Source organism: Gopherus flavomarginatus, chromosome 3 (genome assembly GCF_025201925.1).
Source record: "Gopherus flavomarginatus isolate rGopFla2 chromosome 3, rGopFla2.mat.asm, whole genome shotgun sequence".
Taxonomy (NCBI): domain Eukaryota; kingdom Metazoa; phylum Chordata; order Testudines; family Testudinidae; genus Gopherus; species Gopherus flavomarginatus.
In genome coordinates this window covers 239046597-239070814 of record NC_066619.1, presented here as the reverse complement: position 1 = coordinate 239070814, position 24218 = coordinate 239046597, and the positions used below count along the sequence as shown (strand labels likewise).

Below are 24218 nucleotides of genomic sequence, written 5' to 3'. Positions count from 1 at the left end.
TTTTCCTTATTCACTTTCTCCAGATCACTCATGATATTACATACCTCTATCAGATCCCCCCTTAGTCTCCTCTTTTCCAAACTGAAAAGTCCTAGGGTCTTTAATCTCTCCTCATATGGGACCTGTTCCAAATCCCTTCTATGAACCTTTTCTAATGCCAGTATATCTTTTTTGAGATGAGGAGACCACATCTGTACGCAGTATTCAAGATGTGGGCATACCATGGATTTATATAAGGGCAATAAAATATTCTCCGTCTTATTCTCTATCCCTTTTTAAATGATTCCTAACATCCTGTTTGCTTTTATGATTGCCGCTGCACACTACGTAGATGTCTTCAGAGAACTATCCATGATGACTCCAAGATCTCTTTCCTAATTAAAACTGATTTCAGATTATATATCAGTAATTCCTTTGATGAATCACTTTAGGCACATGGTGTGCAAACTGCACCATTCTAGGATGCACTGTGACTCAGACATACCTTACTCCAAGGGAACAATAATTTACTGTTGACCTAATACTATCAGTAAGTTACTATTTCCTCTCTCCCCCTCACCATTTCCTCTCTCCTTCTCAGGCTAGTGAACAGGGGGTAGAGGTCAGGCTCCCCAGCAATTCCCTTTCCATCTGCTTCAGAGAAGGAATAAATGGGTGAGCAGTGGTCTGGGTATCCCAAGTAGAGATGTACAGTGTGGGGGGTTCTTATTTTTCCAGACAGGCATGTAGTACAACTCACAATTAAGACCTTAATCCTGGCACATAACATTTTAATATATAATACAGCTAATTAAATTGAAAAAAGCCATGACTGAAACCTAGAGTTTTTTAAATTTTAGATGATCTGACTTCAGCTGATCGTGCAATAGCTTCAGACTGTAATTATTTCAATTATTTATTTTTCTGTATGTCTATAGCATATTCATTTACAAATTAACAGATTAAAAATTACTGTATAGTAATTTAAATAAAATAAACCTTACAGCTCCTTTACAGTAGAGTCTTAATTTCCCTGTTGGTGTGCGAACAATCACAGACATTCTTTTTCTAGTGCTGGAAGAGAGTTAAATTGCAGTCCATCAACATCACCAACCTTTTCATCCATCAATAAAACAAATAGAAAACTTGAACATGTGCATTTATATGCATATATATTTATAAATACACATCATACTTATTGTATATAAATCAGAGGTAATGAAATAATCATGTCTACTAGTCCTACCACTGGCTTTTCCTCCTCCTTCATGAAATGATGAAAAAAATGGTTACTTACCATAGTAACTGTAGTCCTTTGAGTGTGTTCTCTCTGCACATCCCCACTTGTAGGAAGCATTCCAGGGCACACTGAGTTGCAGGAACCTTCGGTGAAGCAGTACCCAGTGACACCTAATGAGTGCCCTCATAGAGTACAAAATATTTGGAGCAAGTTTGCAAAAAAGGCCATGCATCTTGGACCACCTCAGTTCCTTCTTTCTATGGGCATAAGGTGTGTCATAGGTGCAAGACACCAAGACTCCATTAGCCATAAGTACTGCTGAATGGAACACAGGATATGTTGGAGATGCGCTGGGAAAAGAATGGAGCTTTCCTAGAGTGAATTGTGTTCTGTCCATCTCCAGACAGCACAATGACCCCTAGGGAACCTTTACAAGCAGCCATAAATTAAAATAACCCTGAGGATTTTCTAACTTATGCTGAGGGCTGAACCAGCATTCAGTTGCCTTCAGAACTAGGGTGGGCTGGAGGAGGCATAAAAGTTGCCTTAAGTCACCTTTGTGCCGTCCTTCCCCTCTTTTGGGTCCTGCACTGGATACACCTTGGCAACACCTGAGGATCTGGGCCTAAATGTGCAACTACCTATCTTATACATTACATTATAACTTAAGGGAGTTTTGGCTTAAACCCCCAAAATTCATTCCAGCAATGCACAGAAGGTTCCAATACCCACAGCTAGTTCTAGAAAAGGAGGAAGTGAGGTGGTTGGGATGCTCAGACCTTTTATAACCTAAGTTTTAAATATTTTGGGCCAGGAGAGAACACTTACACATCACCAAAGGGCACTGCTTTATAGAAGGTTCTTGAACCTCAAAGGCATCAAGGGATACATACAAAGGTGGAAATGTGCAGAGACTATCTTGAAGAAAAGATGAGTAGTTATCCTTGTAGCACCTGTGGCTCTTCAAGATGTTGTTGTCTGTGGGATCCCACTTTAAGAGCACATACACCCTGCACACACAGGATCAGAATCTTTTGAACAGTACTTTCCACTGGTCCATGCCAGCACTATGCATGTTCTCCTGCTCCCCCACTCAGTCGCATAAAGGGTAGAGCAGCCACAACCATCTCTCAGTTCCCTCACTAATCCAGAATCCTAGATAAGGAGGTCTCAGAAAAAAAATGAAGATGGAGGGATCCACATAGACAACAGTATCTCTGAGAACCACAGGCCTTGTCCTGTTAAGGTAGTTTAACAAAACCTTTGAAATGTCCAAAGTGTGGAGTTTCTGATCTCTCAGGAAGGAGTGGGGTTTTGGAAAGAAAACAGGTAAATTAATAGATTAGTTCAAATTAAAGTCTGACAGAGCAGTGGGAATAAATTTGGGGTGAGGTCTTACCACCATCTTATCTTTGTGGAATGCTGCATAAAGTGGGTCTGCCATGAAAGCTTGGAGTTCATTAACCTTCCTGGCTGTGACTAAAAAGGCCATCTTAAAAGTAAGGAGGTTTAAAGAGCATTCAGAAAGAGGAATGAAAAGGGGAACCATTAAATTTCTAAGGACAATGTTAAGATCCCATATCAGAAGTGATTTCCTAAAGTATGTAATAATCCCTTTAGAAATCTGAGTACTATGAGGTATAAACTACTGGGTGGCATACCGAGATCACTGCAATGTAGATTTTCATGGAACTGAAAGAGAGTCAAGAGTGTTTCAGACTCTGAATATAGTTAAATATTTTTGCTGTCAGGGTCTTCAACGAGTCAAGGTTGTGTTGGGCTACACAAATCTGAAAATATTTTCTATTTAGAAGAGTAAGTTTCCATTTGGAAAGCTTTTTACTTAGCAAAAGACACCCTTGTACTTGTAGACAACAATCTCTGTCAGTAGAACGAAACCAATCAAAATCTAGGCTGCCAGACAGTGCTGCACCAGACCCACTAAATCAACACAGCTGCATCAATAGCAGTGGTGTCAATTTAGCTGCGTAGTGAAGACAGGCCCTGAGTGCAGAGATCATGAAACCTGAAGTTACATCAGGGAGGCCTCCCCTGGGCCCAGATTGGAGGAGGAACACTGGGACATCTGATTTGTGAGAGCTTCCTATAACCCTTCTGCCCCTCTGAGTTGGCAGCAACAAGGGCCGGGTTCAGTATCCAGGGGTTCCATTTCAGTAACCAATGCATAACCGGCTCGAGCCCCCACCCAGTGACCTCGGACCTCACATACCACACCCCCCTCGGCGCCTCTAGGAGGCAATACTTCCCCTCTCGCAAGCACGGAGTCTGAGTATAGCAAAATCTTTTTAATAAAGGAAGGAATCAATGCGGCATCCCATTGGAGAAACACCACAAACAGGGTTATAACACAAACCATAAACAAAAACCCACCTCCAAGTACGTTTGGCATTGTCCTTTTTCCCCTTAGGGTTTTAAGTCCAATCACCCCAAAGTCCAACAACCCAAAAGTCTCTGGTCAATGCCACCCCAGAGTTCGAGAGTTTATCTGTAGAGGTCCCTCCCCCCAGCCTGGGTAGAAAGGGGCACCTTACGTGGTCCGGGGCCAACTGTCCTTCCTCTCCGTGGGTTCTGCTTCTGCCTTCTCCACGAACTGCTCCGCTTTACCAGCTGCTCCACTCTGCTCCTCCAGCCGTCCTCAGAAACTGCTCCACTCCACCAGCTGCTCTGCTCCATGAGCTGCTCCAGTTCTCTCTGCAAACTGATCGGCTCCGCTCGCTCTGTAGGCCGCTCCACCTGTCCCACAGCTACTCCGCTCTGCCAGCCGCTCTGCTGCCACCAGCCGTCCCATGATCTGCTCCAGCCGTCCCCGCAACTGCTCCACTCCACCAGCTGCTCTGTTCCACAGTATCGCTTCAGGCTCCCCCACTAGTTAGCACAGTACTCAGTGCTCTCAGCTCAGTCATTTCAGCTCTTTAGTGATTTCAACTCTTAGTGATCTCAGCTCTTAGTGGGGGAGCCCCAGTGCTAGTGCACCATTAGCCCAAAGTGAGTTCAGCTCAGTAACCTGTATTTAGATTCTTGAGGGAATAAAAAATCAACTCTGACATTCCACAGTGGAGAGAGAAGGGGGGTGGAACTGGTGCTTCTGGCTCCACAAGGAGCCTGCACCACCAGGCACAGATACGTGTCCCCAGCCTCTCTCAATTCACTGGGTTTTGGAACCCATGTCCCTTGTCTAGCAAGTACCACCCAACTGAGGGTGAGTCATTTGTCACCAAGCAGTCCCACAGCTCGGCAGTCTGGGATAGGGTAGGCGTGCCTATGCAAATACACTCTCTGACATTCTTTCCACCAGGGTACAGCTTATCCTGACTCTGCTTACATCCTCCCCCCAGCCAAGAATTTGTCGTCCCGACAAATCACATTCCCTACTATACCAACTTATTGGTCCCCTCCAAAAGGCATTAGATAGCCCACTTTAGCTTTCACAAACCTGTGTGCTAAATGTATAGGATCCTCACTAATCACCCCAGGTGCATCGTAAGTTAACCGTTTCACTGGTCTCATTACCCTGTCTCGCCTATTGAGAATCTCTGTTGCTATGGTAGGGGGGACATCCTCTTGAGTGCTGGATGGGGAGGTTTCCTGTGAGTTCCCCTCAGATACTGGCTTAGGCTCCTGCATTTCTAGTTCTAACAGTGGAGGGTCGCAGGTGTTCTGGACATCCTCCATCTGTATGTCACCACTGTCCAATAGCCTGTGTAAGTCATTACACGGGGGTTCCACCAGTGGCTCAGGGTGTCAGGAATGGGCCTAAATACTTCTGCCATAGGGTTTAGGACGGAAGAGGATGTGCTCTCTTCTGATTCAGCGGATCGAGACTGAAATCTTGTCTTCATCCCAGGATACACCATGGTTGTGTCTTCCTCCTCAGACTCACTGTCAGATGTGCTGAGTAGGGGTAGGTTAGCTGCAGGAGGCCGGCTGTCCACATTGGAAGGTGGCTTTGGTACAGCACCTTCGTTCTGCCCAGTTGCCCTGTTGTGGCCCATCTCATAAGAGCTGCCTACCAATTCTCCCACAGGGAGCAAAAGGTTTCTATGCACGGTTTTGGTCTGCCCTGGACCCTCTTCAGGTTTGATCTTGTAGACCGGCAGGTCTCCTAGCTTTTCTATCACTAAGTAAGGTATTGCCTTCCATCTGTCAGCTATCTTGTGTTTGCCAGCAATACCCAAATTTCGCAGCAGAACTCTGTCCCCTGGCTGGAGCTCTTGCAGACGCACCCTACATCATATCGCTGTTTGTTGCGGTCTGCGTTCTTCCGAGCTGCAGACGTAGCTAAGTGATAAGCATCCCGTAGCTTTTCTCGTAGTCGGGATACATATTGCTGATGGGTTTCATAGCTATCGCCATCCTCTGATACACCAAAGCACAAATCTATGGGTAGTCTTGATTCTCTCCCAAACATCAAGAGATATGGGGTGACCCCCGTAGCATCGTTCTTTGTGGCATTGTAGGCGTGCACCAGAAATGCAACATGTTGGCTCCAGGTTGCCTTCTGCTCTGGCCGCAAAGTCCCTAACATATCCAATAGGGTTCGGTTGAACCTCTCTGGCTGAGGGTCACCTTGTGGGTGGTAAGGCGTTGTCCTCGACTTTTTAATACCTGCTATCCTCAGCACCTCCTTCAGAAGGTGACTCTCAAAATCTCGTCCCTGATCCGAGTGTATCCGGGCTGGGAATCCATAAACTGAGAAATATTTTTCCCACAGTACTCGAGCGACAGTGGTGGCCCTCTGATCACGTGTGGGATATGCCTGCGCATATCACGTGTAATGGTCGGTCACTACTAGGATGTTCCCAATATTCCTCTTGTCCACTTCTAAAGACAAGAAATCAATGCAAACCAGCTCCAGAGGTTTGTTGCTGGTGATGTTCTTCAGATATGCAGCCCTCGTGGGTAGAGTTTTCCTTTGAACACATCGCGCGCAGGTCTCACATTTCCTGCGAACATCTTCAGCCATCCGTGGCCAATAGAATCTACTGCGGATAAGTTCCAGGGTCCTCTCCATCCCTAAATGTCCAAAGTCATCATGCAGGGCCCTCATGACCAGGGCTCTGTAATCTTTTGGCAGCACTAGTTGATTCCGTTGCTTTTGTAGAGGGTCGGTGGTCGTGCAGTGTAGCACTCCCTGAATCAGTTTTAGTTTGGTCCATTCTCTCAATAGTAGTTTGCCCTCTGGGGTAGGTGGGACAACCTCAGCTGGGCCTCGCCCCTCTCTTTTGGCAAGTAGTGTATCACGAATGTCAATATCTTGCAGCTGGGCCTCTTGCCAGTCAGCCGTATTGAGCACGGGCAAGGGAGATTGGTCCAAAGCAATATAGTTTACTGAAGCAGAAGGCACGCATTCAGGGGGTAGGCCCAAAGTTTCAGCAACACATCCATGAAGGCTCTCATGGGCCTCCGGCTCTCGGCGACTTACACTGCAAATAGCTCTCACTCCATCCGTGGGTATCACAGCGAGTCGTGGTGCCTGTGGACGCCTGGACAATGCATCTGCATCTACATTGCTTCTCCCTGATCGGTACTGAATGCTGAAGTCATAGCTAGCCAAAGCGGCCACCCATCTTTGCCCTGTAGCATCCAGTTTAGCACTTGTTAACACAAGTCAGTGGGTTGTTGTCTGTCCACACCTGGAACTGAGCCCCATACAAGTAGTCTCGAAATTTCTCAGTGATGGCCCATTTCAAGGCCAAGAACTCCAGCTTGTGGGTGGGATAGCGGGTTTCACTATCAGACAGTCCTCGGCTGGCAAAGGCTACAGGTTTACGCTTGCCTTCCACCTCCTGGTACAGTACTGCCCCCAGACCCTTCAAACTGGCATCAGTATGCAGGATAAATGGCTTGCTTGGGTCAGCAAATACTAGGACTGGGGCATGAGTTAGGCAAGTAATGATTTCTCGAAAAGCCCTTTCACATCTCTCATCCCACCGTGGCCCAAAGGGTTCGAAGGGGCCATAGTGTCTCTGCACGGAAGGCCTTTTATTCTTGGTCTTAGATTTGTCCTGGCTGGACTGATATCCCCTGGTAAGATCATTGAGGGGTTTTACAATTGTAGCATTGTTTTTCACAAATCTGCGGTAATAACCACTAAACCCAAGGAAGGTCTTGAGTTCTCTGTAGTTGCTTGGACGTGGCCATGTAGTGAGTGCTTCTATTTTATCAGGATCAGTACTCACACCCTCTTGGGACACGATGTGCCCCACATACTTCACCGAGGTCCTGCAAAACTGGCATTTGTTAATTGAAAGCTTCAAACCATAATCCTCCAGCCTATCAAGCACTTTAAGAAATCTTTCTTCATGCTACTCCAAAGTTCTTCCAAACACAATCAGGTCATCCAAATAAACTAACACTTGCAGTAAATTCATGTCTCCCACAACTTTCTCCATAAGACGTTGAAATGTGGCAGGTGCTCCAGAAATCCCTTGGGGCATGCGTTCGAACTGATAAAACCCTAATGGGCAGATGAAGGCTGTCTTCTCCTTATCTTCTTCACCCAGAGGGATCTGGTAGTATTCACTCCGAAGATCCAACACAGAGAACCACTGGCTTCCCAGCAAACAGTCTAAGGCATCTTGAACTCGAGGCATTGTGTACTGGTCAACCACAGTACGGCGGTTTAGGGTGCGGTAGTCAATACACATCCGGATTTTCCCATTCTTTTTACGGACCACCACAATGGGCGAGGCGTATGAGCTGCGGGACTCTGTAATGATGCCATTTGCAGCCAGCTCTTGAAGATGTTGTCGCACATCTTCCATCTCGGAGAGAGCAAGCCTCCTAGATCTCTCTCTGAAAGGTCGAGGGTCATGTAGTCTGATGTTGTGCTCTACTCCTTTTGCACATCCCACATCCCACTCATGCAATGAGAACACCTTGGATCTTTCACAAAGTTTCCTTCTTAGGCGATCTTTCCACTCCTCGGACAATGGTGAATCTCCAAAGTCAAACTTTGCTAGGTCTATTGTTGGCACTTGAGTCTCACACTGGGGTTTTACAATTGATTCAGGCTCAAAGAGGTCTGCTATCTTTTGTCCTTGCCTCACAACAACATCTCTACTTGTTTCATTAGTAATCTGTATAGTCACCTTTTCCTGGGCTTCAGCAGGTAGGGTTATGACTCCACTGGGGACCAGCACTCCTTCTGGGAGCTCTCCTTCAGCCGGCTGCTCTATCATTGCTAATGCCCCTTTACTGCCTTTCAGCCTGGTACTCATGACAAGTACTTCTTGCTCAATCTGAAGAAAAAGAACTCTGCTTCCAAATTAGCAAAAACATACCTCTCAGAAGACGATGTGGGCTCCTATTAATTCTATAGTTTGTGATGAGATGAGACTTTTTTCATAATTCTCCATGAAACTCAGATTTCTGAATAGGTGAAAAATATAGTTCAGGGCTATGGTGACTTCCTGATGAGATCTGCCTTTGATCAGACAATAGTCTGGATATAGATAATCCTTAATGCCCAATCTCCTCAGATGTGCTGCTACAACAGCTAAATATTTTGTAAAGCCTCTCAGTGCTGTGGAGAGCCCACACGGCAGCACTCTGTATTAGTAGTGATTAGGCCCCCTTGTGAATCACAGGTACTTCCCTGTGGGCTGACTGGATGAAAATATGGAAGTGTGAAAGTAGAATGAATTAAATTGTAAAAATAAGAATGGATTAAAGAAATGTTGTATGTACCTTTAATCAGAAATAAGAAATGTTGAAATACAGGTGCCAGGAAAAGAAACATTAGGCATAAACAAGGGTGCTAATGGCGAAACATTAACAGACGATCGGTAATAGTTAGTAAGGAAATAAGATATGCATGCCTAGCCCAGGTAAACTTATCAGATTCTGCTTCCTTTGTTATCTTGTTAAGTGCTCGCCCTTTTATCTGTATAAATAAGATAGTTTGTGTCTTGCATGGTACTCACATTATCTGGGTGCTATTGGCGGAGCGCTGCACTAATAAAACAGAGTGGTCTGACAAATTGTGAGTCCTGATTCTAACTTTGACAGAAGTATGCATCTTGTAGCCTGAGAGCCATGAACCAGTCTTGAGCCTGAAGGGAAGGGATGGTGAAGGCAATTGTTATCATCTTGAATCTGCGATAGTGTGTATATTTGTTCTGGCGTCTCAGGCCTAGGACAGGACAAATATCCCCTTTTTTCTTCGGGATACGGAAATACCAGGAGTAGAAGCCTCTTCCCTTGTCCTCCAGAGGTGCCTCTTCCATGGCGCCTAGATGAAGTACAGAAGCCACCTCTTCCTTTAGCTGTTTTTCGTAAGGTTACCTAAGAGGGATTGGGAAGGAGGGTGAGTGTGTGTGTGGGGGATGGGAGTTCCTAGAGTAAGGAATGAAATTAGATGAAATAGCCATCGGAGGGAGACTACTTCTAGTACTTAAATGTCTGTTATCATAGTCCATGATGGAAGAAAGCAAGATTACACCCAAAAGGCAGCGCTGGGACCTGAGTAGCTCAAGCGTGGCTCTTGATCCTTGCATCAAACCTGCTGCCTGGAAGCAGGTGTAGAATAGCCCATGGTCAAGGAAGATAGTTTTCTCCAAGAAAACGTCAGCTTCTTCCTGTGCAAGTATCAGAAAATCTGTGATGGGGGTACATAGGTGTTTTCTGCCTGGATTGCCTCTGATATCTAAATGGTACATAGTTTGGGGCTGAAATGTAGATGCCCAAGGAATGAAGCAGTGCTCTGGAATCTCTGAGGGAGTGCAGTGTGTCATCCATATAAATACTGACAAACAATTGTGGTGAGCGTCGGAAGGGTAAGTGCGCTGAAGGTAGGGGCGGAATGGCCTTCTCTGAGTCTGGGGCGTGTGCATTCCCAGTGAGCGCATGATGACCCGGTTTGCCTTCAGGCTCTGTAGCCTGGGATCCGTCTTCTCAGAGAAAAGGCCCTGCCCATCGAATGGCAGGTCCTGAATCGTGTACTGTAGCTCCGGCGGTAGTCCGGAAGACTGCAGCCACGATATACGGCGCATGGCTACGCCCGATGCCAGTGTTCTTGCTGCCGAATCTGCGGCATCTAAGGACGCTTGTAGCGAGGTCCTGGCGACCCTCCTGCCCTTTTCCAGGAGAGATGAAAATTCCTGGCGTGAGTCCTGGGGAAGCAGCTCCATAAATTTGCCGACAGCCTCCCAGGTGTTGTGGCTGTAATGGCTCAGGAGGGCTTGCTGGTTCGCCACATGGAGCTGAAGGCCTCCCGCGGAATAAACCTTGCGGCCCAGCAAGTCCATGCGCCTGGCTTCCCTGGATTTTGGCGCAGGAGCTTGTTGGCCGTGGCATTCCCGCTCATTGACTGATTGTACCACCAAGGAGCAGGGAGCGGGGTGTACATAAAGGTACTCATACCCCTTGGATGGTACCATATATTTCCTTTCCACTCCGCGGGGAGTGGGTGGAATGGAGGCCGGAGACTGCCAGATGGTGCCCGCCTTCGCCTGGATCGACTTGATGAAGGGGAGGGCTACCCTGGTCGGTGCCTCTGCAGAGAGGATGCTTACCACCGGGTCCTCCACCCCGGGACTTCCTCAACAGGAAGGTTTATGTTCTGGGCAACTCGCCTCAGAAGGTCCTGATGTGCCCGGAGATCAATTGGCGGGGGCCCTGATGAAGATGTGCCTGCTACCGCCTCATCTGGGGACGAGGAAGAAGACACCCCAGGGAGGAGTGGTTCCTGAACGGAAGCCTCGTCCAAAGGGACCTCCACTTCCCGAGCATCTTGCTGCGCCAGGGGATCCGTAGGGTCTTCTTCCATACCTGAGGGGGGAGGCCGGCTGACTGTGGCCTCTGGTGCACGATGCTCCAATTGGCCGGAGCGAGCAGGGCCCGAAGGTTTGCCCTGGGCTTGGTGGTATGCCCAGGGCGTCCAAAAGGACCATTGTGGTGGTCCCTGGTCCGGGCGGGCCTGCACATCCGAACCCCCGTAAGAGGCGCTGTCCATACGGGAAGAATAGGACGAGTGCCTTGAAGGCCATGGAGGAGCCATCGATGACTGCGTCAGGCCTCTGCGCATCCTGACGTCGCTGCGTGGTGCCGGCGAGCGGTACCGGAAGTCATGGCGGTACCTCGATCTGGACCGGGACCTGATACCAGCTCGGTGCCGGGAGGTCGACCGGTGCCGTACGCTGCCGTGCCGGGATCAGCTGCGGTAGGAACGTCGGTGCCGCAATCTAGACTGGTGCCGAGAGTAATACGACGGCGATTGGGATCTTGAACGGTGCCCATCGATTGGAGAACCCGCACCGGCGGTGCCGGGGGTTGGGGCAGCTCGGGCTCTGTCAGGGCGATGAGGTCGCGTGCAACAGAGAAGGTCTCCGGCGTGGAGGGCGCGACAAGCTCAACCGCTGTTCTCACTGGGGAGCTGAGATGCACCGGACTCAACGGTCCCTGAGGAGCCGGAGTCGACGGTGCGACGACGCTCGGTGCCACGGCGGATGACGGTGCCGGGCGGTCAGTTTGGAGGCACGCTCAGATTGCAGTGCAGTTGTAGGCACCGCAGGAGCCCTGTGCTTCTTGCTCCTCGGGGAGAGGGAGCGGTGCCGGCTAGGGTGCCGGGCCGGTGCCGAGCGGGAAGTTGAAACCTTTGCCAGCGCCGGGCGGTCCGGAGCGGAGGCGACACTTGGCCCCTGTGCCAGAGTCAGTGCCGATGGTGGGGGAGTCAGTGCTGCCTCCATCAGGATCTGCTTGAGGCGACTGTCCCGCTCCTTCTTCGTTCGGGGCTTGAACGCCTTGCAGATCCGGCACTTGTCCACAAGGTGGGACTCGCCTAGGCACCTCAGGCAGGAGTCGTGCAGATCTCCTGTGGGCATCGGCCGATGACAGGCCGCACAAGGCTTAAAGCTGGGTGAACCGGGCATGGGCCCCGGCACCGCGGGGAGGAAAAGGGGCGAACCCCTAATCCTCTGTATAACTATTTACAACTACACTTGACTAACTTTATAACTACAACTATTACTATAATTACAGAATTATATTACTGTAGAAGAGTGAAACGCTAGGGAGGTGGAGAACGGCTAGCCATGCTCCACAGATCCAACGACCGACACGGGCGGTAAGAAGGAACTGAGGAGCGGGCGGGCCAGCAGGGGTATATATCAGGCGCCATACCATACTACTCATGGAGTCTGTAACCATACACTTTGCCCAATCTCTCACAGAAGGGGGACATGCATCTTGTTCTTTGGTCTTGATCCTGCATCAACCAAGTCAATTGGAGCTTTGCGACTGACTTCAATGAGCACAGGAGCAAAGCCTTTAATAAGAGAGCTAAGCTGGGAGTATTCTGACTGGGACACTGTTTTCAGATACACTTCTACCCCACTATAACGCGACCCGATATAACACGGGTTCGCATATAGCGCGGTAGCAGCGGGGCTCCGGCGGCTTTAAAGGGTCCGAGGCTCCGGCTGCTGCGGGGAGCCCTGGGCCCTATAAATCACAGCTGTAGCCCTGCTGCTGCTATGCCGGGGCTGCAGCAGCAGAGCTTGCCAGCTATTTAAAGGGTTTGGGGCTCCGGCTGCTGCAGGCAGCCCCGGGCCCTTTAAATCACTGCTGGAGCCCTGCTGTCGCTACCCCAAGGCTGCGGCAGCGGGGCTCCACCGGCGATTTATAGGGCCTGGGGCTCCTCGCAGTAGCTGGAGCCCGGAGCTCTTTAAATCACCACCAGAGCCCTGCCACCCCCACCCTGATATAACGGGGTTTCAGCTATAATGCAGTAGGGATTTTTGGCTCCGCACAACCACGTTATAGTGGGGTAGAGGTGTATAACACTGTCTTTTCTTTCTGAAACTGTTTTATCATATACTGTTCTATTAGTTTACTGATGGAAGTGTGTGCTTTATCATGTGGAGGGAGAGTGCTTTTGAAAGCTGAGGGCTGTTTCCAAACTCAACTGTATGGACATGTGGGCCAGTGGTTAAAGCACTGAATATATATCCATTGCTTCACATTGTCAGCATTAGTGGCAACTCACTCATTTGATAACATGCCTTGCTGTGCACTTGTGACTGAAGAAACATGCATTAAAAATACCTTGGAACAACTGAAAAATGTCACAGAGGAGCAGCTGATGCCCCCTCACTGTCACTTGGTTTTGTGGCCTCTGACAATGTTGTAAAAATTAGAATAGCATTGCACAATAAAGGCAGAAGAATCCTGGAATATTTTACACTGAAAGCATGTGTCTACCACAAGAGACAAAGGACTAAGCCAGCAGGACTTCAGATGCGCCACAAAAATCTGTTGCTCCAGGGGTGACTGAATCACATCATGGTATTGTGGATTACCAATGATCCCCATCAGAGGAAGCTAATCGGAACAGACTTAGGTCCACAGCCATTCAAATATTCATACACTGGTAGGGCTGAAAATCACATCCATAGCACTGAATAATATAATAAAAACTTATGCTTCCTAATAGTATATGACCACTTCTTTTCTACTCATAGGCATATATCTTATGATTAGCACAATTTTCGCACTCAAAACTATGTCCTGTAACTTTAACTGTGCCTTCCTCAACCGGCCCTTTTCTACATACCTTGTTACCGACTTTCCCTTTCAAACTATTAGTTGTGGATGTTTGGTGTGGCAGTCTGTTGTACCTGAACAGAGGTCAAACATAACCCTTTATTCAGCTTATGCTGGAAGGCAGCAAGGGGTTGCAAAAGTTATATCTACATAGGATCAGCTGCCTATTTTTCAAGAAAACAAAGCCACTTACAGTATCTTAATTCTTGTTCTCAGAAAGTATAAAGTTGTAATAGAATATTTCTCTTAGGATGCATGCTCCTCTCACAGAAATGTTGGGAAGGCTCATAGCTCAAAATTCTGAAGTTGTTGGATCCAACAGGGAACATTTTGCACTTCTGCTGTGGAATAATAGTGACCCCTAGTGCCCTCCAGTAAGTCTAAGCAAATATTAAAGAACAAAACTCTGAATTCTGAGTTAAGTGGGTGGGTGCGTGCGTGCTACGCTACTGTAACTTATTTCCTCAGAAAATAAGATTCACAGGTAAGTAGTTTTCATTTATCCAAAAAGTACAAGTGGTATCTAATAACCATTCTTGGCAATTCAGAAGGTTTAAAAATATTTATAAAGTCTGTAAAACAGGTAAAGATGAACAGGAAAAAAAGAAGGGAAACCTGTACTCCCATTCTATATAAATATGGCACACTGCTATAACTGTCAAGCGAGCTGCAAAGGCACTTCTTGCCACATACCTATTAACTTCTCACAACAGAAATGAAGGTTATATATAGAATCAATAGAGGATGAAGTAACTTGCTCAGTCATTTCGTTTCTTTCCTCACCTATGCTCCAGTCAGCTACATTTTGTAACTTTTCATCTTTTTCAGTGTCCCTGTTTCACCTCCCACTAGTTTTCTATGCATTCTTCTCTGGTCTTCACTTCGTTAGGCCTCATTCTTCTCCAATTCCCTTCCCTGCAATCCTCCTCCTCTTCTTAGAGGTAACTTTCCCTGACACCTCCTTTGGTCTTTTCACCATTCCTGGCCTCCAAAGTCACACTTGAGTTCCACCCTCTGTGGTCCTTCTCCTTAATCAAATCAATCATAACTCTCTCCAGTGCAAGTCCTCAATGTACCGGTATGAGTATGTATCTCTCTCTCCTTTCTCTTTTTCCTTCAGGTCTGTCTGAGGTCATTATAATGCTTCATCCACTTATAAAACTCCTCCTCACCTCACTGTGCCAGGGCAAACAACCAGACAATTCACATGATTTAAGTTAAGCACATGCTTAAGCCTTTGTAAAAACAGTTCCTCAATGAGGAAAGGGTTTTATATCCTGAGTCCTTCAACATGTACTTTCACATAGCATATTCCATATACAGATACACTTTACAAATAAAATTGCACCTAGCTTCCTAATTCACACATACACAACTCCAGCGGAACATTGAGAGATCACCTACTGAATGGAAAATTCTATTTATTTTATATACACACTATCAGTGGAACAATGGTATACCATCAGTTTACAAAAAGACAGTGACCAGATTTTTAAAGGTATTTAGGAGTTGCTGCATTCAGCACTGTAATGCAGTTAGGACCTAACTCTCATTTTCAAAAGCGATTTAGACACTTAGAAGCCTGAACTCCAGTACCTAAATCGCTTTTGAAAATGAGATTTATCTCCTAAAAACAGTTAGGCATCACAATATTGAGCACAGCAATACCTAAATACCTTTACAAATTTGGGCCATTGTGCTTTGCATGAAGTACTTTAAAAAAAATCATAACTCAGCCAAATTAAAACCACTTTTCAGTGTACCACAAGAATAAAAATTGCAGCAGGGGACAATGTCCTTGTCAAATTTCAAGCTTTTTTATCACTCTGAGGTGATAGAGCTTAAAAAAGAAAAGAAAATAATTTAAAAAAATGTGTATTTTTCCACTCTTTTTCTATTTCTACAAATTTTTCCTCAAAGTTCCAAGAAAATTTATTTCCAAAATGAAAACAAAAGTGTCAAATTTAAGCTGGGAAGGGAGAAGTTTTATAAAACTCTATTCCTCTGAATATGACCTTTTACAATGTAAAGGCGACTACAACCTCCTTATCTATAAGTATTGCTACATGCTCCGCCTGTAATGTGAGAATACATACTATAGAGCTAAAGCACAGTATATATTATAAAGTTTCCAAATAAAGTACAAAACCTTCAGTCTTTTTCAAGTCTGAACCTATGCTATCTCTATACTAAACCCACTATTTTATCCATAAAAGAAAAATTCAGCAGAGTATATATGCACCAAAATGACACTTTAAAAAATATAAAACAAAACATGTCAAATGCTTATTTTGCTTTACCTTGTAAATTCCAGCACATTTAGCAATTCATATCTTTCCTCATGGCCAAGCTGGAAAAAAGACATTTTTATTAGTGAGATTTAAGCTTTAACCAAAAAAAAAAAAAGACTAGGAACTACTTTTTGGCATAAACCTACTGGACTAAATTGTATTAAATATGTAAACTATTTAATATCAATGCCAAAATATTAATAATAAATAGCAACATAATTTTTATGTACTTACGGAGTCTATAATTACCGAGTCAGGTGTCCTTCCAGTGAATACAAAATGAAGTTGTTTGGCTGCTCTGACCAATGCTCCTTCATCTGCAACAAACCAATTTCCATTGTTTTTTTATAGATTGAGAAACTATCAAGAAAAAGAATTTTCAAGTTTTAAATACCTTTTAAATATTGTAGGATAAACAACACAGAGACAGGCAGATATGTACCTGTTCAAATTTTCCAATTATTCTTTTACCTGCTCCTCATCAATAAATAAATAATTCCTCACTGCTCAAATTTTCTTTGTTATTCTTGAAAAAAGTTCAGGATCTCAGCTATTTCTGAGTCATTGTAAATTACACTCATTTAAAAGCAGTCCTACTGTACTTTCCTCCCTTTCTTTCTCATTTTCTATATTTGTAGAATCCCTTATTACCTTTGACTAGCATTAATTTTTTTTGCTTTTCTGACACTTATTTTTTCCTCCTCAAACCACAACTGACTCTAAAAATTCTTGTTTAGGTGCCTTCCAAGTTTCCCATTTGAGTTTCCCATTTTCTCTTTTTCTCACATATTTGAGTAGCCTCTACTGGCATCACACTGGCCAATTCCTATTAATGGTCATCTTCTTTTCAGAGGATCTGTAGTCTGTGCCTTCTTAATTATAGTGCTTTTCAAGATTTCTTACTGTATTTGAAAACTTTCCTCCACCGAACCCTACTCACTAAATTTCTTGTTTTCCCCAAAATTTGCTTTACTGAAATTTAAATCTAACATTGGGATAATGCTGCAATTCTGTGATCCCATTCCTTACTACTATATAAGGAGTGGAAGTATTATTATTCATTTACATTTATAAAACTGAAGTAGCTCATAGTCAATATTTCTAAACTTCTCTAATATTCTCGCATTCTCTGGAAAGTTGTCCCCTTTTGGTGTTTTAGTTTCATACAAGAAATTGACACTACCAGTCTACCTGTGCTGGAGTCCTCTTGCCTCTTAGAAGGCCCACTGAAAAACATGAAACTACTTTTTGCTAGGTACATCTTAGAAGCTGATCCATTAACTGTTGCACTGCTTCAAAGGAGGCAACACAACACATCAGAGGCAGCACAGGAGAAGATTTTCATTTCATAGGGGAATTATTTTCCTTTAGGTTGAAAGAACAACCTCCATAGAGAAATAATAACCAAAGTCATAGCTGAAAATGTTACCCTGGTGTCTAAAGGTATGTCTACACTGTATCTGGAAGTGAGCCACCTCATTACCTATTGTTAATTTAATTCATTTTAACTTTTAACTTCAGTGTACATATCACTGAAACATAGAATCACAGAACTGGAAGGGACCTCGAGAGGTTAGCTAGTCCAGTCCCCTGCACTCATGGCAGGGCTAAGTATTACCTAGACCATTCCTGACAGGTGTTTGTCTAACCTGCTCTTAAAAATTCCCAATAGATGGATATTCCACAACCTCCCTAGGCAATTTATTCCAGCGCCTAACCACCTTGACAGTTCGGAAATTTTTCCTAATGTCCAACCTAAACTTCCCTTGCTGCAATTTAAGCCCATTGTTTCTTCTCCTATCCTCAGAGGTTAAGAAAAACAATTTCTTCCTCCTCCTTGTAACAACCTTTCACACACTTGAAAACTGTTATGTTCACTCTCAGTCTTCTCTTCTCCAGACTAAACAAACCCAATGTTTTCAATCTTCCCTCATAGGTCATGTTTTCTAGACCTTTAATCATTTTTGTCGCTCTTCTCTGGACTCTCACCAATTTGTCCACAGCCTTCCTGAAATGTGGCGCCCAGAAGTGGACACAATACTCCACTGTGTGAGTAGAGTTGAAGAATTACTTCTCATGTCTTGTTTACAACACTCCTGCTAATATATCCCAGAAGGATGTTCGCTTTTTTTTTGTAACAGCGTTATACTGTTGACTCAATGAGTCGCTCTTCCGCTGCTCAAGCTGATGAGCCATAGCACTCAGGACTGGTGCTAGAGTTTTTCGCACCCTAGGCGCACGGCCATTCCGCCACCCCACGCGCCGCTCCCGCGGCTCCAGTGGAGCTGCCACAGCCATTTCTGTGGAGGGTCCATTGGTCAATGGCTCCGGTGGAGCTGCCGCAGTGGTGCCTACGGGAGGTCCACCGGAGCCGCGGACCAACGGACCCTCCGCAGCATGACTGCGGCAGGTCCACCAGAGCTGCCTGCCGCCCCCCTCCCGGCAAAATGCCGCCCCCTGAAAATCCTGGCACCCTAGCCGATTGCCTAGTTCGCCTCAATGGAAGCGCCGGCCCTGATAGCACTGTGATAGAAATGTCAGTCTTCTGCTTCAAGACTAGCGCCTATTTAAAGAGCCATAATAGCACAGTGTGTAAGATACTACACAGGTAACTGAGTAATAAGACTATATACATATCACATGTTCTTCATTACATCACAATGAATCAGAAAATGATGCCTATATGAGGCCTAGAAAAATGGGACCTCAAATCTGACCGTTGGGCCTAAGCACTGTTTTAATACAAATAAATAACAAATATATTTCATTAAAAACTTTGCCATACAAAATGTTCATACTGATTTTTGCAAGAATCTATTTGAAAAAATGTACGAAGTGTGGTTTACTGGTGTTTTAAATATTGTCTTTTCTTGTTCTGTGTTGATGTTTTGGGCTTATCATCAGAATTGTTGTCTTAAGAGGTTTCATTTTCCTTCCTGATGATTACTACATAATTGTGTGATTGTGTGATTTTCTTTTGTGATACTTTATTAGCATGAAGCATCAGAGAGAGCCATAAACAGGGGTGTTAGCTTGTCTAACTGAACATATGCCTTTGAATTTTATTTGTATTACTTAACCCATTCAACTTTTCACAGCACAGCAGTTTAGGTGTTGCAATGTAGATAAACTCTATGTGACATCTACAAATCCTCTCTAAGACATGGATTGGAAAACAACTAAAAGAGTGTCTTTTATAGAAATAAAAATGCACGAGACATCTTAAATATCACTGCTTTTACACATATATTTAAATTTCTGGGCAAGGTATAGACGAAGGGGTATTCATCAAGTTCGGAATTAACATTCTTGTTGAGTGGATTGAACATTTTACAATTTATATATAATTATTTAGCTTTTACCTGGAGATGCTGCTTGATATATAATCTTATCACCTTCTCTTTCTGGAACAGCTGTATGACACACTGCCATCATTGTTAGAAACTCGCAAATTATAGGTGCAGTTGGCTAGTTCAAAAATAGGGTAAAAAGTAACAATTAATCTGTGCACTATTAAAATGTGTTAGTACTTACTGGCAAATATTAATTCAGGGGAAAATCTCCTTTCCTGATTACAAGAATATGCATTTTCAAAATTTCCACATTATTTTGGTTGATGACATTATACATAAACCATTTTCAACATTCACTTGATTTGCTTCAATACCTTCCAATTGCTGCTATGCTTTCCTTTTGTATAGTTGGTGCAGATATTGATGCCTGTAGTTAAGGCTGCTCAAGTGTAGTGGGGTGTTCACCTCACACTAGCCTAGAAGAGGTCAATGAGGCTGAGAAGGGGCCAATTAACTGGATAGGAGGAAAGAAATTAGGTAACCTCAGTAACCCCTGAATGAAGATGGACTCCAGCTGAGAAGGAACAGACAGGGCTAGTATAAAGCCAGGAAGCTGACAGCAGAAAGGGAAAGGGGCTGCAGTAAGGGAGCCAGTAGCCACTCTGTACATCACAAAAGGAGGGGGTGCAGGAAAAGGCTCAGGGAAATGGCAGCAAGGCTTAAGACACTGCAAACTTTGGCTGCTGATGAGAGGGTCCCTGAACTGGAACCCGGACTGGAGGACGGGCTTGGGTCCTCCTACCAGCCACCTGGGAAGTGGTACCATCTGGGCAGTGAATGGGAAGACTACCTGAGACAGTTTGTATGGAAAAAACTATGATACCTCAGAAGTAGGAAAAACACATAGTGACCTATCTGAAGGGCCAAGTCACGAAGAGAGAGCAACTTAAGTCAGGGAGAGAGAGAGAAAGAGAGAGGGATGGCAGGACGCACGAGCAACAGAAGATGATGTCAGACCTGAAAAGAGCTAATTCCCAGAGTAGGCAGGAGGAGTTGCCATAGCAAAGTGTGAACCCTGTGACACCAATACTTTCCATAATGCAACACTGTGATCAGTTGTTTATAATTTTGCCTATCCATTCCATGTCTAATTCAGACTGATTTATTTTGGAAATTTTCTGCAAAAATGTTTCAGCCATTTCTCAGAACAAGACTAGTAAAAAATAAGTTGTTTTTCCCACATTAACAAAATTCATGCAAATGTTTTGTTGAGACACTTGAATGTCTCCATATTCTGAAGATGGGGCTTGAAATTCGAACACTTAGTGTCAAGTACTAAAACATTAACATCAATTAACACCTCAACTGGAAATGTACATAAATCATGTAACTAGACAAAAATTGAATTACATCCTAAAATGTTTGTCATAAACGGATAGTTAAGAGTTAATGGAACAGAAGTACTTCATATCTCTTTTGCCTGTAAAGGGTTAACAAGATCAGTCAGCCAGGCTGTCCCCTGAACAGAGGACCAATCAGGGGACAGGATACTTTCAAATCTTGAGGGAGGGAAGTTTCTGTGTGTGCTGTCAGTTTTGGTTGTTGTTCACTCTGGGGGCTCAGAGGGACCAGACATGCAACCAGGTTTCTCTCCAATCTCTCTGATACAGGCTCTTCTTATAAGTTCAGAATAGTGTGTACTAGGTAGATAAAGCGAGTTAGGCTTATGTTTATTTTCTTTATTTGCAAATGTATATTTGGTTGGAAGGAGTTCAAATATGTATTTGGCTGGGAGGAGTTCAAATTTGTATTTTGCTGAAAGGATTTTAATTTGTACTTGTATACTTAGGCTGGGAGGGTATTCCTAGTGTCTATAGCTAAAAGACCCTGTACCTATTCCATTTTAAATTTACAAAGATAATTTTTACTGTTTTTCTCTCTTTAATTGAAAGTTTCTTGTTTAAGAACCTGATTGTTTTTTTTAATCTGGTGTGAGACCCCAGGGACGGGGTCTGCATTCACCAGGGAATTGGTGGGGAGAAAGGAGGGAAGGGGGAGAGAGAGGCTAATTTCTCTCTGTGTTAGGATTACTTTCTCTCTCAGGGAGAGTTTGGGAGGGGGAGAGAGAAGGAGGGGGGAAGGTGGATTTTCCTCTCAGTTTTAAGATTCAAGGAGTTTGAATCACAGTGATCTTCCAGGGTAACCCAGGGAGGGGAAGCCTGGGAGAGGCAACGGTGGGGGAAAAAGTTTTCTTTCCTTGTGTTAAGATCCAGAGGGTCTGGGTCTTGCGGTTCCCCAGGCAAGGTTTTGGGGGGACCAGAGTGTACCAGGCGCTGGAATTCCTGGTTGGTGGAAGCGCTACAGGTCCTAAGCTGGTAATCAAGCTTAGAGGAATTCATGCTGGTACCCCATCTCTTAGACGCTAAGGTTCAGAGTGGGGAATTATACCATGCCAATGTTTTATTCAGTAATGCGTGAATGGTTAACATGTATTGTGAAATGAATTTTCTTTTAATATTATCTGCACACAATAGTTTTTATTTTACTGTGGCACTATCACTGCCCATGCTGTACTTTTTCTGTGTACATATGATTTCAGGTTCCAGCTCAGTCAACTCAACACCTTTCTTGAACACTTTAAAGAAATAGCTGCTGCATTTTCTATTGAAACTTGTACCCAATCGCACACAAAGGGCAGATTGAAGCAAAGTCAGTCAGATGGCTTTTAGTGTGACAGTCTAAACAAAAATAATTCATTTTTTTTACTAAGCACTTATATAGTTCATCTGTAGATCTCAAAGCACTTCAAATTGAGAACAGCAAATCACCAATTTTAGAGATCCCGAAACACTTGCCAAAAACAATCATTTCCCAAAAGAATTCCTAAGACGTGGAATTGCCACTACTGAAAGTTACTTAGGGAAGATTCTTGTACTACTACAAACGAGAAACACAGAACTCTACTAAAAGTGAGGCACTTCAGCTGTAAAAACAGCAATTCCCCCTATACTGTATAGAATGATAAAATACTGACAAAATGACAATTCAAGAAATAGTATCGAAGAAGGAATGGTATCACTCAGGGGTAGGCAACCTATGGCACGCATGCGAAAGGCGGCATGCAAACTGATTTTTAGTGGCACTCTCACTGCCCAGGTCCTGGACACTGGTCCAGGGGGCTCTGCATTTTAATTTAAATTTTAAATGAAGCTTCTTAAACATTTTAAAAACCTTATTTACTTTATATACATCAATAGTTTAATTATATATTATAGACTTATTGAAAGAGACCTTCTAAAAATGTTAAAATGTATTACTGGCATGCGAAATCTTAAATTAAAATGAATAAATGAAGATTCGGCACACCACTTCTGAAAGCTTCCTGACCCCTGGTATAACTATATGGTAAGTCACCAATCTCAGAAACCTCTTCAGTTTCACTTTCAAAATGGGATGACTCCTGTCCTTCTTAGATTCAGAGCCTTGAATTCCTCTAGGAAAGAGGCACATATTAACTCGTTTCTGTTATAAGAACTGATCAACAGAACACTTGAGCATGTGGTTAACTTTAAAAGTCCATGAGTTGTTGTCATAAACAGATAGCTAAGGGTTAATGTTCTTTTACCTGTAAAGGGTTAAGACAGGGAACCAAACACCTGACCAGAGGACCAATCAGGAAACAAGACTTTTTCAAATCTGGGTGGAGGGAAGTTTTGGGTGTGAGTTCTTTGTTCTTTGTCTTGGGTCTGTGCCCTCTCGGCTCTGAGAGTGATTTTTCTATCTCCAGGTTTTCTAATCTTCTGTTTCCAAGTTGTAAGTACAAGGATAGTAAGGCAATAGGTTTATCTTGTTTTTCTGTATTTACATGTGTGTAGTTGCTGGAATGTGTGAAATTGTATTCTTTTGGAATAAGGCTGTTTATTCACTTTTTTTCTTAAGCAATTGACCTTGTATATTGTCACCTTAATACAGAGACTATTTTTAATGTCCTTTTTCTTTCTTTTTATATAAAGCTTTCTTTTTAAGACCTGTTGGAGTTTTTCTTTAGTGGGGACTTCAGGGAATTGAGTCTGCAGCTCACCAGGGAATTGGTGGGAGGAAGAAGTCAGGGGGAAAATCTCTTTGTGTTAGATTTACTAAGCCTGACTTTGCATACCCTCTGGATGAGGAGGAAGAGAGATTAGATCTCTCGGTACTTGTGTTTCCAGGACTGGAAGCAGGGAATCTCCTAGGGTCGTCCAGGGAGGGGAGCCTGGGAGGAGGTAACAAGGAAACAAGGGGAGGGGGTTATTTCCCTTTGTTGTAAGACTCAAGGCTTCTGAGTCTGGGGGTCCCCCAGGGAAGGTTTTGGGGAGACCACAGTGAGCTAGGCACTGTATAATTCCTAGCTGGTGGCAGCGATACCAGGTCCAAGCTGGTAACTAAGCTTGGAGGTTTTCATGCTAACACCCATATTTTGGACGCTAAGGTCCAGATCTGGGAGGAAATGTTATGACATTGTACTACTGAAGAAAATGTATGTATCATCTCTCCCTCCAAGTATCATAAGGCAGGGAGGACTGCTACCCTCAAGACCCAAAAGAATATCACTCCAGGAGCCAAACAAAAATAAATAGTATCCTAAGAGGAGAACAAAAGAAATGCTATAAAAACTAAGAATAAATAACTAACGGCTTACCTACATGGAGTCTTAGGGTATGTCTAAACTAGAACTGGAAGGTGTAAATTCCAGTTTGAGGAGACATATCCATGCTATCTCTGATCAAGCTAGCATGCTAAAAACACAAGTGCAGACATGACAGCAAAAGTGACAGCACGGGCTAGCTGCTCTGGTACAGACTTAAGGTGTCT

At 44.3% G+C, this 24218-nt stretch overlaps 2 protein-coding genes across 6 annotated transcripts in view; one reads left to right on the top strand and one right to left on the bottom strand.

The window, feature by feature from the left end:
• The window catches only part of LOC127048267 (uncharacterized), a 426185-nt gene that overhangs the window by 31013 nt on the left and 370954 nt on the right, over positions 1-24218 (top strand). The gene's annotated exons all lie outside the window — the stretch shown is intronic.
• The window catches only part of ATP8A1 (ATPase phospholipid transporting 8A1), a 267561-nt gene that overhangs the window by 136427 nt on the left and 106916 nt on the right, over positions 1-24218 (bottom strand). For all 5 annotated transcript variants that reach the window (XM_050947405.1, XM_050947406.1, XM_050947404.1 and 2 more), the window contains 4 exons: positions 19437-19542; positions 16309-16391; positions 16084-16133; positions 984-1053 (listed from right to left, as the gene is read on the bottom strand). In XM_050947405.1, the coding sequence (XP_050803362.1) occupies positions 984-1053; positions 16084-16133; positions 16309-16391; positions 19437-19542 (309 nt within the window). The remainder of the gene's footprint in view (positions 1-983; positions 1054-16083; positions 16134-16308; positions 16392-19436; positions 19543-24218) is intronic.